The sequence below is a fragment of the Pelodiscus sinensis genome, chromosome 2 (genome assembly GCF_052426305.1).
Source record: "Pelodiscus sinensis isolate ZL-2025 chromosome 2, ASM5242630v1, whole genome shotgun sequence".
In the NCBI taxonomy this organism is placed as follows: Eukaryota; Metazoa; Chordata; order Testudines; family Trionychidae; genus Pelodiscus; species Pelodiscus sinensis.
Window position 1 is genome coordinate 17135043 of NC_143053.1, and position 16717 is coordinate 17151759.

The 16717-nt window shown below is 41.1% G+C and overlaps 1 protein-coding gene across 2 annotated transcripts in view; it reads left to right on the forward strand.

Annotated features, from left to right (window-relative positions):
• Positions 1-16405, forward strand: part of ADCY8 (adenylate cyclase 8) — a 217516-nt gene extending 201111 nt beyond the window's left edge. For both annotated transcript variants that reach the window (XM_075920134.2, XM_075920135.2), the window contains 5 exons: positions 2671-2829; positions 5399-5545; positions 11744-11836; positions 12462-12576; positions 15678-16405. In XM_075920134.2, coding sequence (XP_075776249.1) covers positions 2671-2829; positions 5399-5545; positions 11744-11836; positions 12462-12576; positions 15678-16165 — 1002 coding nt within the window. In that variant the 3' untranslated portion in view covers positions 16166-16405. The remainder of the gene's footprint in view (positions 1-2670; positions 2830-5398; positions 5546-11743; positions 11837-12461; positions 12577-15677) is intronic.
• Positions 16406-16717: the final 312 nt, after the last annotated feature.

Consider the following 16717-nt stretch of genomic DNA (forward strand, 5'->3'; position numbering starts at 1 on the left):
CCTGACCTCCTGAAATGGTGCTTGTGCTCAAAATTCACCAGTGCATCTCATGACAAGTAAATCTGAGATGATTTTATGCCTTTTCCTGGTGATATAAAAGTAGATCTGTGTCCTATCTGCACCCTGTCTCATAACACAAGAGCATAGGGTCATTCGATGAGCCTAAATAGTTTCTCAGACTATGCACAGTTAGCCTGTGGGACTCATTGCCACAAGATATAACAAAGATCAAGAGCTTAGCAGGTTTCATATGGATAACAAGAGTTTTAGAAAATAGTACAAAATAAATGCAGACTTGGAAAGAGATATAAGCCTATATGCTGCAAACTTAATCTCACTCCTGATAGCTAGAACTGAGTTTATCCCATAACTGTCCTTAGAGAATTTCTTGCACCTGTTCTCAAAAGCATCTGTCACTGGACAGTGTTGACAAAATACTGAAGTGGATGGACCACTAGACTGTCCCATTGTGGCAATACCTAAATTTTTTGTTCAGCATTCTCCACCCACTCAGGATTATACCTTCTAGGACAAAGATACCAAGTCTCTTATCTAGTCTACTCCCAAGTACAAGGATCTCAACAATCATCATTGGCAGATCATTGGATTGGCTAATGAACCTCACAATTAGAAAATGTGCCTTTTCTCCCATTTGAAATATTTCCATTCTAGTTGTGTGAGTTACTCCTACTTGTATCATCTCAAGCAGCATAAACAGTGTTTGACATCTTTGATGGCATCCATACACAGATGAAACCCCACTATTTTCAATAACTTTCCATAGAGTCTTTCATCACTGAATACTTTTGCACCTCTAGAAGGATTAACCTGCAGTGTCTTACTTCAGATCCCTTATTAAAGCACTCTAATTTGAAGCAGTGCCTACAAATATATTAACAATGGTGAGCCAGTTGGTATCCTGAGATCACTGCCTATCATTCTGACTAGTATTGTCTCACTCTTAACGTATGCTCCCCACGTCTGTCTGTACTCACCCATTGCCTCGTGTTCTTCCAGAAATCGTGTTTATGGCACCTTGTTCAATGGCATCAAGACACATAACTGGGGTTCCCAAGCACTATTGTTACACAAATAATAAATAGCCATTTTGCAACCTTTGGAACCAGAATGCAATATGAACAGAACTACAGATTATTCATATACAGGCAGTCCCCGGGTTACGTACAAGATAGGGACTGTAGGTTTGTTCTTAAGTTGAATTTGTATGTAAGTCAGAACTGGCGTCCAGATTCAGACGCTGCTGAAACTGACCAGCGGCTGACTACAGGAAGCCCGAGGCAGAGTTGCTCTGCCCTGGGCTTCCTGGAATCAGCCTCTGATCAGTTTCAACAGCGGCTGAATTTGGACGCCTGGGACAGAGCAGCTGGGGCGCTGCCGGGTAGGTCCCACAGCGCCGCACCTCAGCGCTGCGGAGACCAACCCAGCAGCACCCCAGCTGTTCTACCCCAGGTGTCCCCAAGTCAGCTGCTGCTGAAACTGATCAGCGGCTGATTCCAGGAAGCCCGGGGCAGAGCAACTCTGCCTCGGGCTTCCTGTAGTCAGCCACTGGTCAGTTTCAGCAGTGGCTGACTTGGGGACGCCTGGGGCAGAGCAGCTGGGGTGCTGCCGGGTTGGTTCAGTAGCACCGAGGAGTGGCGCTGTGGGACCAACCCGGCAGCGCCCCAGCTGCTCTATCCCAGGCGTCGTCGGTGAGAAAAGCCTGGTCTGCTGGCGGGGAGGCGGGACGCACTAGCTGCGCCCCCCCCCAGCAGACCAGGGAGACGCGGGTGGTGGGACCGCCGAGACGCGCCGCGGTCCCGCCCGCATCCTCCGCGGCTTTGCTCCGCGTCTCCCTGGTCTGCTGGGGGGCCCCCTCCCCCAGCAGACCAGAGAGATGCGGAGCAGCTTTTCTCGCCCCGGAGGACGCGGGCGGCGGGACCGTAGCGTATCTGGGCGTCCCGCCGCTCCGTCCTCTGGGGTGAGAAAAGCCCTGTTCATAACTCGGGGACTGCCTGAAGCTACAAGACAATATATATGCTGCCACTGTCATATATAAGACGAAAAGGAAATGTCTATTTACCCTAGCAGCAAAAACAGCTCACTTCATGCATCTCAAACTTGAAAATCCTTCTTGAAGCATGTTGAGCTTTTCAGACTCTTTTCACAGATAGAAGAGTGCTTGTCCTTGAGAGGTAAATTACCTCTTTCCGCAGAGTATCCTTATTCAGCCTTGCTCTGGTTTTCGGTGAAGTACATTTTAGTTGAAAACAATCATAAAAAGATGAATATATTTTCTGATTCAGGAGCCGGAAGCGTATGTTGTTAACCTAGCTATTTATTGGTTACTTTATCTCATGTCTAACTCGATAACATTATTCTTTGAGGAATGCAGATGTACTTAGTGGAAAAAATTATTGAAATGTTTCACTGAATATAATAGAGCAATATGACTAATGTTGTAGGGACCTAAATTCCTTTGCACTTCTTCTCATTGTACATGACAAAATGCTGACATTTGTTGACAAGAGAAAGCAAATTATTTAGGATTCATAGTTCTGTTGTCTACAGCACTGAAGTAATTTAGATAGCAGCCACACGCTTCCATGATTACAATCCAATGTCTGTGCTTATCTCATCAGACTGAATGTTTGCCTTTCTTCATAACTATAGCTTGAATACACAGCAAGGCTGGACTTTTTGTGGCGTGTTCAAGCAAAAGAAGAAATCAACGAAATGAAGGAATTAAGGGAGCACAATGAAAATATGCTACGCAATATTCTACCAAGTCATGTTGCCCGTCACTTCCTAGAGAAGGATCGAGATAACGAAGTACGTATCAGTTTGTTTCCGATACTTTTTTTCCTAACAAGCAAAAGAAAAATGGGGCCCTTTAGGATGCTACTAGAATTGTAAAGCTGTTTTCCCCCTATCTGACATTATTTGTCACATGAATAAAATGTTAAAAGACCATTGACATTGGAAAGTCACACCCTCAAAAGATAGGAAATACCAGAATTAATTAATGCCTGTGCAACCTTCATGTACTCCCCTCATGAATATGTATAACAGGTCTTGTTCAACATCACACAGGAAGTTTGTGGCAGAGCCAGGAACAGAACCCTGTCCTGGGCTCCAGCCCTGCCCCTTAAATACAAGAGTACATCATTAGTTTTATTAGTGTGTTTGTTTGTCCATCTAGTGTACTGAATGAAACAGGGTTTTAAAAAAAACCAAAAAACAAATCGAGACCATGTAATTAAAGAATGTATCTTAATGGGCCTCAACAAATGTAATAAGGATATGCTGAGAATCAGAATGAACAGAGAGCTATTCTGAGCAGGTCCTGAGACAGAGGACACAGATAATAACATTCGAGGGTAGTGGAAACTTTGGAGATCATTGATGGTGATCTTAGTTGTGGAGTTACTCAACAGATGAAGGAAATCCCAAGAAAAAGGAAAAAGGAGAAAAACGTGTCTTGATGTATAGTGACCAGAAATAAGTCAAATGTTCACAATGACTTTAGTAGTGACCAAGCTGAGTGTGTCCTAAAGTATTATGGAAATCAGGCTTGGGGTTGGAGATACACATGACATTTGAACCGTGGGTCAAGAACCAAGGTTATTTCTAGAATAGTTCTAGAATCAAGGGACCAACATTAGAAATGAAATGGGTTCAGAATCCTACTGGTCAGACGGTGCTTTTTTGAAAATAGATGTAACTAGCCAAACTAAGTGTTACAGGACAAGCCCCCATTTTCCTCCTAAAAGTTGTGATTTAAAGCACCAGCTAGGAAAAGATGGCATCATCTTCAGAAGTTACATGTCCAGATGTTTAAAAGTTTAGCCTCTAGGAGAATTTCCTGCTTTGCAAGAATTAAATTGCTCAGAAAACACAATATTATTCTGCACAATTGGAAGTGTGTAGGTGCATCTGAAAGAGAGCAAGACCAAAACACTTTTTTAAAAAATATGAAATAAACTTTAGCTCCAGGCCCTGCCATCGTCTGTCATGAATATACCTTTTGTCATGAATATACTATGGCTGCTGGGACAGTAGATGCTCCATCCTGCTGAACCATTGAGCTGTAATATGTAAATTCACACACACTCATTTTCAGTGCTCAAATAATTTTCAAAAGAAGCATTGAAACCAGATGCCCAATAGGTCAATGTGGATGCATTCAGTACACTTACAGTTATATTTTCAGCTGCCACCTCTGCTTTTTGCAAGGCAATTTCCTGGAGCGATTATACCTGGGGAGGATTTATGAATGAGCTGGCTGGTATTAACATCTGGCAGATTACTGTACAATCAATCCTGTAATTCATGTCTGGCTATTAACTGAATTCTCCTGCTCTCAAAAAATTACCCCCCAGATGTGTCGTGTAAGCATTTTCTCATGGATTTATTATTTCTCTCCTAGTGCTTCCTACCAAACAGAAAAACTCAGCCACTGAAGGCTCAGCTGGTTGGTTTTATGGACAGTACTTGGTTGTATATGCAGCACTAGTGTATGTGTGTGTGCATATACACACACTCATTCATTCATACATTGTCTCTTATATAATTAGGGCCCCAGGTGCCACTCTGTGCTTTGCATCTATGAAATGTGGAGTATGGCCTCTCTAATACGTTTTCCCTGCCCTAGTGTAAGCATTTCCATTGCGCACAGGGGAGGGGCCGGGTACAGAAGTCAGCTGTGTTCCAAAGAACTTGAAGTGCTTTACAAACGTTAATGAATTAAGACTCACAGCACCCTTGGGTGGGTGTTGTTATTCTCTTTCTTACTGTTAGGGAAACTGTTGCTCAGAGAGAAGAGATGTGCCCGTGCCAGCAGAGTGAGTTAGTAGAAGAGTCAAGAACAGAAATGAAGACTGTTGATTCCAGACCCCTCCCCAATTCTTACCATTAGACAATACCACTCTTGCTAATCGCAAGCCTTCAAAAAATTGAGAAGGACTTAAAAATCATGAGATTTTCACAATAAATGTAGGCCTCTGTGTATTTGTTTTCTTGTGTTTGAACCTTTCAGGTACTCATTTCCAGTTTTTCTCTACAAGCATGAGGGCTGAAATGTTCTTTTCAGTGAAAGCCGAAATTCTTATGTGATCATATGCCTCAAGCTGATGGGGCTTTACGAAAAGCACCAAATATTACAAGAGACTCAGGATAAAATTTCAAGGGTTGGCAACACCTTTGGCAACCTCCACCCAGGGAACTCAGCTTGTCAATAGTACCTACAAAAGGCCATGTCTGGAACTATTTATTGATTCCATCATAAAATAAATGTTATGTTGTTCTTCAAAAGATACAGACAATGAATTTACACAACCAGACATTACCTATGGGATACATTTCTATTCCAACTTGTTGTTCTTTCCTTTTGTTCCTTTAGGAGTTATACTCTCAATCCTATGATGCTGTTGGCGTGATGTTTGCTTCCATCCCTGGATTTGCTGATTTTTATTCTCAAACTGAAATGAATAACCAAGGAGTGGAATGTCTCCGTTTGCTAAATGAAATCATTGCAGACTTCGATGAGGTAATACCTGCTTGTAGAGAAGGGGACTTCTTGAACTTTAAGTAATGAATACCCAGATGAGCAGGTCTGACATTTGATTAATCGTGTCTATTGAGTCCCTGTAATATTTGTGCCTTGCCTTTACTTTAATTGGTATCCAAGTTGCATCTTTTCTTCTACTGAACATGCCAACTACTGATATTAATTACATTAGTAAGGTGAAGTTAAGACTGAAATTAGTGACCTTGGATTTACACCTGTGTGATTGCAATCAGAATCTGTCCCGATACATCTGGATAATATAGACATAGTCTTTAACTTGGTATTTGATGGTTAAAAAGGGTGAAGTTATCTGCAATAGTTTTTGGAAAGGAATGGTGCAGATATGGGAAATATAGGCATTGTTTTGAAGACAACCGATTTATAGACTCAAGGAGTATGAAAGACAAACAGTGAACAGTGTCAAATCACATCTCCAGATTCCTGAATGAAGATGGTACATGAAAGATGGAAAGATATTGACTTTTGATTGAGAGTGCTGGTCTGATCATATAGGGAGGGTATAGTTTTAGATATATGAAGCTGAACTAAGTTTCATGACAAAAAGTCTCGGAGGGTAGCCGTATTAGTCTATATCTGCAAAAACAACAAGGAGTCCTGTGGCACCTTAGAAATGAAGAGATGTATTAGGGCATAAGCTTTTGTGGGTAAAATCCACTTCCTTAGATGAGTTGGAGTAGAAATTACAGAGTTAGGAGTATATATAAGAACAACTAAAAAAGTTACTTGTCAATGATAGGACCAGTGTTAATGAGGCTAATCAAGTCAGGGTGAATGTGTCTGTCTCATTCACAGCATGTGATGTAGAGATGTGAATAACAAGAGAGGAGAAAATGGGTGTTGATAATCTGTGAGGAAAGCACTTAGAGTAAAGGGCTATATTTAGGTACCATTTCCTCAGTAAGGACAATCAAGTTTGATTTCAGAATAAGCACCAAGGGGGGATAAGATAACAAGAGGAGAGAAGACAGCTTAGCACAAACCTTTAAAAGTGTAATGGCTGAGAAGTAACCATTGCCAAAAGAGGAGCAGTTGGATAACTGAGTGTGTGCAGGAAGCAAGTTGTCCAAGGCTATTGCTAATTCTGACAATCACTTCATAGGGATGTCAAGCTAGATGGTGTCAATTCCTGCACTGTGGTCAGGAAGGATTAAAAAAGGAAAGGAAAGGAAAGGAAAGGAAAGGAAGAAGGGCTATTCTTGAGAAGCTAGACTTCAGCCCATGCAGAAGGGCAGCATAAGAACTGTAAAGCAGCTGGAAGCCAGAGTGGAAACTACCAAGGATAGATATAGTCAACCTGGAATGCAAACAAGTTTCAGTAGGCTGTGACTGCTTTGCCCTTCACATGTTACTAAATGGCAGCAGTTCTAGATCCCAGCTAGATGCAAGAGGCTCCTGTTTTCAGTATAGAAAAGCTTGAGCACCACTGATCCAGGGCATTGCTCTTGGAAAAGCAAATTAGAGAGCTCTGAAATTGCCCTCAAATTGCCTCCATGTCAGAAATGTTGTTATCCAAATTTTACAGGTGGGGAACTGAGGTACAAAGATGCAAAGCCAGGACCCTCACCTTCTTCTCCCTGCGTAGTGTGAGAGGGAGGCTGGTGATAGGTACCTCTTGGATTTCGACTCTCAGGTGGTTGTTGAATAAAACATCAAAGATAAAGTGACAGATGAGGGGAGAAGACTGCGGATATGTCCACAGAACTGGGTGGGGCAGAGAAATTACTGGAGTGAAGTAGAGGTGTATAACATAGTTACATTTCAAATATCGTTGTTACTTAACAAGCTTTGCTACCAACTAGCTTCTGTCCTGATAGGTATAAATATTTATACTTAAGCTCACACATAGCTGTCACCATATTACTTTATTAATAGCTTTGTTTTTCTTTGTATATCTGATTTAAAACTTGATGCCTCAAAGATAATGTAAGGTTTATGCTATGAATTAATTGTAAGAAGTCCCATCATCTTGGCAGAATAATCACATTGCTGTAGCTGTGACAACTGAAGATATCTCACACCAAGAATATTAATGTTATTTCACATTCATATCCCTAACACCTACTCTGATTAATAAAGAGCCTATTAAGGGAATGTATTAAGTCTCAGACATCGTTAGCTGCATAATAGATTTGGTTTGATATGGATATTAAATGAAATAATGTGATCCCTTGCTGGCTGCTAACCTACTTGTAGTGTGGAGATGCAGTTTGCTTACTCCAGCTAGACTCTGGTCTGCAGCTCAGCAGTTTTGAAAGGAAGCAAAGAGGAGAGAATAAGTGAAAAGAGTCAATGATTATACACAGGGAAGAAGGAAAGACTCAAAAGCGTGAGCAAAATGTACTGCAATGAGAAAGGGAAGTCATTAAGCTTCCATTTTCAGCTGTACAGCATCCCCTAGCGGAAAGTCTGCAGGTTGCATTTTCGCTTATTCCTTCTTTGCAGACCTGTGAGCCATGTCTAGATGCACAGCTTAAGAGCAGCCCTGTTAGTGTTGGGACAATGTGGCTTTTCAGAATTACTTAGAATGATTAGAATGATAGAATGATCGTGGGAAAACAGTTGCTTTACTCAGCAGCAGTTCAGAATTAGAAGGGTGATTATGATGAAATGGTGACATCATAGGCAATATTTCTGCTCCCTGCATATATTCAGAAGCAGAGCCACTGACTTCAGTGGCCAACCTTCATTGTGACTGCTTATTATTCCTGTTTGCCCCAGTCAGTGCCAGCACAGCTGAGAGAGAGTGAGATGGATTGTTTACTGCTAGAAATTCTGAAACTAGAATCTAGCTGTGATGGGTGATGGCATGTGAGCCAGAACAAATCCAGTGTTCCTTTCAGAGTCTAGATTGAGTTTGCAAGCCTGGCAGGGGGAGAGGAACAAACTAATTACAAAGTCACGGAATGATAACAAACCCCACCTCCCTCGTAGCTGAAATGGGTTGTGCCCATGAAAGCTCATGATACCGTCTGCAAATCATGTTAGTCTCTAAGGTGCTGCAAGACTTCATTATTTTTTGTTTTTTCATTCTTTGTTCAATTTGAGATTAGGGTTCATACTCATATTTAGCTAGGCAGAGAAGCTTTTCTGTTGCTATTCCTTCCCCACCCAGTCATGTTTGAGGGGAACATAAAGGTACATCCTGTGCTGAACCATTCTGTTTATATGTTGATGAGACCATATAATTACCTACCTTCCTTGACACACAGATATGGTGTTGTCTAACTCACCTTCTGTGCCATCCTCTTTGGTATGCGTTCTGTGGCAGAAGATGCAGGAAGGAAGGGAGGCTAGAGAGCTAGTGGTGAAAATCCTGTTCTGGATTCATGCAATTGCTGCACGTGCACTTTTAAGTCATGTGCTATGGTTGTGATATAAGCCTCTATGACCATCACAGCAGTCTGAAAAATAAGGGAGGAGTGATGTGCACCAGGAGAATGCTTCTGCGTGTAGACAGTCTGAGGAAATGAATCTGTGCTCAAAAATGGAGATGAATGTTGATTGCTTTATAACTTGGTGAACAAGAATGCTAGGATCTGGATGCAGTCTTCTGTCCCCATAGCAGTAGATCTGAGTTGAGGAAAGAAAAACAAACAAGACTCCCGGGACTGTATCTCAGCTATTTTGTGCTTACTGGCCTTCTGGGAAGCTGTACAATACATCAGAGAGTCATAATCTCCCCCACATTCCCCCCCCCCCCCCTTTGTCCTGGGGAGAAATAACCTACATTTCTGCAAATGAATTCAAGACTTGCTCACTCCTTACCCCTCTCCTCCAACACCCCCACTCCCACATAGGTGGGGGAAGCAGTGGCCTCGTGAAGTCTTGCTTTATGTGCCAAGAGCAGAAGCCCATAGAGGATTCACAGGGGTGTAGAATCAGATGCCAGGTGTCTAACTATCCCTTATATCCTTGTATATCCTTGTTCAGCCACATACGGCCAGGCCACAGTCTGTCTGCAAATTTATGTATTTGGGGACATGCGGCTTTGGAAGTTGCTTTCCCCAAAGCTGCAAAATCTGTTGACCTTCAGAACCTGCTGTAAGGCTTGTCTAGTTATCTAAGCTTCTCCCTGATGGGTGAGCTGGGATATGTAGACTTCTGGATTGGCATGGGGAGTCTTTCAGTGTGACAGTGTCATTTGAGAATGCAATTATACATGATTTTCTAGTTTGTATATGTGCTCAGAGGCACTGTCAGGCACACTTACTATATGGACACCGTGCTGCTTTTTTATAGCACCACTTGTCAGAGTGCTACATGATTATTATTATAATTATTTGATGTATCTGAAAAGCCACAACCAAGCCCAAGCCCCCATTATTTTGTACACTGCACAGACATAGACACTGTTCCTGCCCTGGAAATTGCTGCTGTAAGGCGATTTATTTCTGATATCTCATTTTCTATCTAATCAATTTAATCTAAGATGCTTATCACCTTGGAATCTTGATACTGTGATATTACTTGTTTTGGTATTGTAATAAGCACTTTCTACTTTACAGACAATTTTTTCTTTTCTTTTATCTTGAAATGGTTTATGCAGTGTTTATATCATCAGTCTTTTGCCGTAGCAGTTGTTATGCTGTCACAAATATAAATTATGACTTAACTGCAGAATCACATTTTCACACTTCACTGATTAAATTGTACTTGCATAATATGCCCAGGTGCATGCTACTGGGTAACTTTGTGTGTATACCCTTGTGGACCAATCTTTCATTTTTTACATGATCACTAACTTCCCACTCACGTTGGATGTATAAAGAATGTGGGATCAAGCCCTTAATGGAGCTGCAGGCTGAAGGGGGGTGTTAATGTTAGAAAATGTCCCCTAAATTGCCTAGACAAGATAGTGAAGACATTAAGAAGGGGGGGGAAAACTGAGTCTATTTGAATATATTCCCACAGTCTTAAAATCTATCTTTATAAGGTGCCATCAAGCAGAAAATGAAAAAGAAAGCATTGTTTTAAACATGGGAGGAAGCAGCTGTTAAATAAGATACAGTTGATGTACAAGGGTATTTAAAATAATAGAAGAAAAAATAAGAGTGCTGCTGATATTGTCTGTAAACAATCTAAGAGCCAATGGCTTCTTTGCTTCTGAAAAGAGCACGCTTCAGATATTTTGACATGCTTTTGAAATGACTGTGTTGCTCGCTGCTGTTTACAAAAACCCTTTTGAAGCTGAAAATGAAATCTGTTTCTTTACCAAAATTGTTTTCCCCCTCGCCTGCACGCACTGATCTGTTGCCATCAGATGGTTCATGAAGGCTGGTTACAACCAAAGATTCCTCTCTTTAAGAGAGCATCGAAGCTGCTGAGCAGGGAAAGGCACATAAATGGGTTTACAAGCAGGTAGAAGAAAATAAAAGTAGGTCAGGTCTTGGCCTTTCCATAGTTGGAAAAGCCATATGGGTTTACATTCCCAACATGGGATACAGAGCACCTTTTCCATTAAAGGCAGGTGGTATGATTTCTATAAACAAAGTAAGTTTCCAAGACCCCAGATTCTTGACTGGCAGACGCTGTGGTTAGTCTGATGGGAGGGCATTTGTGCTAAGCCAGGAGTAGGCATCTTGCTTTGAGTAAAGTAATTCCTTTGGCTTTTAATCAATGAGCACCTCAGATGCATGACTTGGAAAAACTTCGAATAGTGTTGTATAGCATAAGAGTATTAATATTTCCCCTAATAAGAGAGAACTCTCCTTTAGGACTTAAGGAGATTTTTGCAAAATTTTGGAGTGCTGGTTGTATGTGGGGGCGTTCAGTTTGCTGATGCGGAATTTGTGTGTGTGTCTGTCTGTTGGTGTGCGATGGAATTGCATCAATTCCCTGAATTTAAATTGGACTTGAGTGCATACTATCTATAATATGAGTGCCAAGCAGCCCCATGGCACAGCACAGATTAGCTGAATGTATTTTGTGAGTACCTAGCATGGAAACATTGAAAGCTTTAAGCTCATTGTACAAAGAAGTTCAAGTGAACTGTGTGCCATTGTCAGTTACACAAGATGCTCTACCAAATTAGATCTTCCTTACAATGAACTGTGAGAATAATTATTATCTTAGGTCTTTGTTCTTGTACAATTTAACTCTACAACATTTTGCTGCACATACTACAGAAGTAATAGCCTTTTGTCTCATTTACATTAGTTACTAGGTGAAGAAAGATTTCAAGATATTGAAAAAATTAAAACCATTGGCAGCACATACATGGCTGTATCAGGATTATCACCTGAAAAACAGGTAAGGCAATAATTTAATATTTAAAAAAAAAAAAACCTGAGTTGTCAGTGTGATGCCCTTCATCCATTCCTGCAAAGCAAAGACATTTTAAGGTGATCACAGGGTGGTGTCATTTTAAAGTGATCACAGGGTGGTATTTACTAGAAGAAAATGGATATTTGGAACTTCTCACACATGAAAATCACAATCGATCTTAAAGAATTCTCTCTCCTCTTTTCTTCTTTCACTTTCCATGCTGTTTCTCTCTTTATTCCCCTGACTCCTTTCTTATAGCTTTTCCTCCTAAGCCTTGTATTGCCCTCTTTCCTCACCCCTCTCCGCTTTAGCTTTTTACCCTGAAATTCCACCTCATGCTTAGTCCTATAATTATCCATCAAATTCCTAATCTCAAGCAAAGCATCTACAATATTTCATAGCCAGGCATCTCTGTATTGAAATGTGTAAGTAGTGCACCATAAATGAAATGTATTACCTCTCCATTAAGAGTGAACCACTTCACTGAGATGTAATAGGGTGTCATGAAACTGCTCTTACAAATTATATCACATGCTTTGCTCAGGGGAAACAGCTGGTTTTTAGCAAATGCAAAACACACGTAACATATTCCATTTTAATTCACTCTTAGCAATGTGAGGACAAATGGGGACACTTGTGTGCTTTGGCTGACTTCTCCATAGCTTTGAATGAAAGTATACAGGAGATCAACAAGCATTCATTCAACAACTTTGAACTCCGCATCGGTAAGTATAGTGCAAGCATTTGAAATAAAACAGGTTGGTTTTGGAGGCACACATCCTTTATACATAAGAACATAAGAAGGCCCCACTGGGTCAGGACAGTGATTCATCTTGCCCAGTATACACTCTTCTGGCAGTGGCCAGTGCCTGATGCTTAAGGGGAAATTTGCAGAACAGGGCAATTATCGACTGGTCTATTATTTGTCATTCAGTCCCAGCTTCTGGCAGTCAGAAGTTTTAGAGCATGAGGTTGCATCCTGAACAGTGTTCCCTGTAAGCTGAAAGCTTGGGCAGCCACCCAGGAGAGATTCATATGCCACCCATCTGATTAGCAGAGCACCCACTGCCAGTAGCATGTGGCCGCATGTGTTTCTATTGGTGCACATCCGCACGTGACTAATTGCATAAATTTATTCCATACATGGATGGAAAAAATTAGAGAGAACACTAATCTTAACCATCATGTGTTAATATCCAGTGATGGACCTATCCTTTCTGAACTCATCTAATTCTTTTTTTAACCCAGGAGCTTCAGGGGGTAGCCAAGTTAGTCTGTTACAGAAAAAAAACAGCAAGCAAACAGTCTGGTAGCACTTTATAGACTAACAAAACATGTAGATGGTATCATAATACCATCTACATGTTTTGTTAGTCTATAAAGTGCTACCAGACCATTTGATTGCTGTTTTTTTTATGATACCATCTACATGTTTTCTTAGTCTATAAAGTGCTACCAGACTGTTTGCTTGCTGGTTTTTTTAACCCAGTTATACTTTCGGCATTGAGAACCTCAGGTTGTTTGTCCATCAGAAAAAGAAGTGCTTCCTTGTATTAAGCTAAACCTGCTGCCTGTTACCTACTTGCTGCCTATTGCTATCTGCAGGACATTGTATATTGATCATGTGGATGTATAGAACTTCAGTGCCACCAGCTATTTGTTTTCTGTGGTTACATTGACTTCACAGTCTTAATCAAGGATAGAAATCAGACCTTCTAGCTTCCAAATAAGGCCCCTACTACTTAGCCTAAAATAGAATCTTCTAGTTCTCTTCTTATTATGTTTTATAATCACCCGTGTAAATTATTATATTAATCGCTGATGACATCCTGTACGCTCTCATGTGAATCGGACAGTGGGCATCACGGTGTGATGTCTGAGCACTAGACTAGGAGCTAAGAGCACCTATAGCTAATCCTGCATCTGTCTTTTTTTCCATTTAATTTTCCTGCCTTAGCTGCTTCTACTGTAAAATGGAAATGAGAGCTTATTCTAAGTATGCTAAATTATTTTTGGCTTTGCACAGAAATCTATGCTAGTTTTGACCAGACCTGTAGGACCACCAGTGGTTTGGAATTGCTGCCATGGGGAACCTGGCATCCTAGATGAAACCCTTTGGGCTTGTCTACACTGGCCCCTTTTCCGGAGGGGCATGTTAATTTCAGCTATCGTAGTAGGGAAATCCGCAGGGGATTTAAATATCCCCCGCGGCATTTAAATAAAAATGTCTGCCGCTTTTTTCCGGCTTTTAGAAAAGCCGGAAAAGAGCATCTACACTGGCCCCAATCCTCCGGAAAAAGCGCCCTTTTCCAGAGGCTCTTATTCCTACTTCAAAGGAATAAGAGCCTCCGGAAAAGGGCGCTTTTTCCGGAGGATCGGGGCCAGTGTAGACGCTCTTTTCCGGCTTTTCTAAAAGCCGGAAAAAAGCGGCGGACATTTTTATTTAAATGCCACGGGGGATATTTAAATCCCCCGCGGATTTCTCTACTACGATAGCTGAAATTAACATGCCCCTTCCAGAAAAGGGGCCAGTGTAGACGTAGCCTTTGGATGGGACACACAAATGATAGGCTGCATGTATTGGATATAGCAATAACATGCCTGTAGCTGACAATCAGGGTAGGAGACTGCTTTACTGGGCAAGCCCAAAAAACACCCTACAGAATTGCGATCCGTTAGAGGTGGCCTTTCCACATCCAGGTTGAGATATATAGATCAGGCACCATGGGGAGATTTGCATTGTCATTATCCATAATATACCTCATCTGAAGCTACGTCTAGACTGCAGGCTTCTTGATCTTCCACAAAATCTTCTTGCACAAGAGCGCATTGACACTGCAAAAGCACATTGGAAAAGCGATGCGCTTTTGTGCAGAGTGTGTCCAGACTGCATGGATGCTTTCTCACAAGAAAGTTCTGATTGCCATTAAAAGAATGGCCACCAGGGTACCTGTGCTTCTTCCACTAGGCTGTTTCTGCACACAAAAACCCTGTTTCCCATCCACACACACCTTTTTGCGCATGAGCTCTTGCACAAAAAGGAGTTATTCCTCATAGAAAGAGGCATACCTATAGCGCAAAAAGCCCTTTGTTCTGTCGATTCACTGTACATTTTCTTGTGCAAAAATGTGCTTATGGTGTGGACGCTCCGTGGGTTTTTGCACAAAAACGGCCGTATTTGCACAAAAACCCTGAAGATGTAGCCTGAGAGAAAGTGAAGTCCAGAGCTGTGTGTCTATCACCGTTCACCCATTATGAATTAACTTTTCAAGTCATCATATAGACACTTTTAATCTCACAGCATTACCCCTTGGCTTGAATTTACTAGGAGTTATTGCAGGACAATATTAGCTTTCCCAAAATAATTTTAAGTTATTACAAAATTATGGCATTTTTAAGCAATTGCATCATGATGTCATGTCTTTTCATAGGAAATAACAATATGATGATGTCACATCTAGGCATAATAATTCTAACAAGTTTTTCTTGCAAGACAAACTCCCAAAAGATAGCAAACCTACTTGGAATGAAAGCTAAACCTGAGCTCTTCTACAGTATCAAGATGATCATAGTTTATTGGTGTCAAAGTGAAGCATAGTTTACAGATATTGACATTGTACAGTGATAGCTACCATATACAATCAATATCCACAAAGAAATTCCAATGTTTCTTGTCCTTATTTCTCTTTATTTCAACCCTTTCCCTAAAACTCAGAGAAAAATGTGTCTAAAGCAAACTTCTAAAGCATAAGCGAAAATTTGATATTTAAAATGTGCTTCTCTGATTGTCTAATTATGGTTCTTCTTGGTTTTATTTTGTTTGTAGGTATTAGCCATGGCTCTGTTGTGGCAGGAGTTATTGGTGCTAAGAAACCCCAATATGATATCTGGGGCAAAACAGTTAACTTAGCTAGTCGAATGGACAGTACAGGGGTAAGTGGCAGAATACAAGTGCCTGAAGAAACGTATATGATCCTGAAGGACAAGGGATTTGCCTTTGACTATCGAGGAGAGATTTATGTCAAAGGTATCAGCGAACAGGAAGGAAAAATCAAAACACATTTTCTTCTAGGAAGAGTACAACCAAATCCTTTAATTTTACAACCACGAAAGCTGACTGGACAGTATTCCTTAGCGGCTGTTGTATTAGGACTTGTACAGTCTCTTAACAGGCAAAAACAGAAGCAAATCCTTAATGAGAACAATAACTCCGGCATCATAAAGGGACATTATAACCGTCGGACTTTGCTAAATCCCAGTGGACCAGAGGCAGTGGCCCAAGCAGAGGGCTCAGACAAAACTGAATTGCCATAATAATCATGTTCGTGTTCTTTTTTTAATTTCTTTTATATATAAAATAAATATACAAATAAAAAGGGTTTAATTTTTTTTAAAGCAAGTATGATTTTTCCTTTTGGTACAACATTCATGTGAAACTAAGTCACCAGCAGCTGAGGAAATTAGTAATGGATTGAGCGCATTTCACCTCTAGGCATTGTTTAGTCTGAGTTATTCATTCTACTAGCATAGTAAGCTAGTAGCCTGGTCTAAGGCCAGAGTCCCATTGGGGTAGTCATTGTACAAACATCTGATAAAAGAGAATCCCTGGCCAGAAGAATTTAGAATCTGAAGAGACCTAATAGAACTGGTGAGGAGGGAACTAAGGCACCGAGAGGTCAAGTGACTCACCCAAAATCACACAGTAAGCATGTGGCACTGGCAAGAAGGTCACTTAGATCTCCCTGATTACCTGTCCAGTGCTTTAACCACCAGATTGTCCTGCATCTCTGTGAGTGTGAATTCAGATGTATCCAACATCTACAGAATTACCATGTAATGGGCCTGTGTGAAATGAATGAGTCGGCT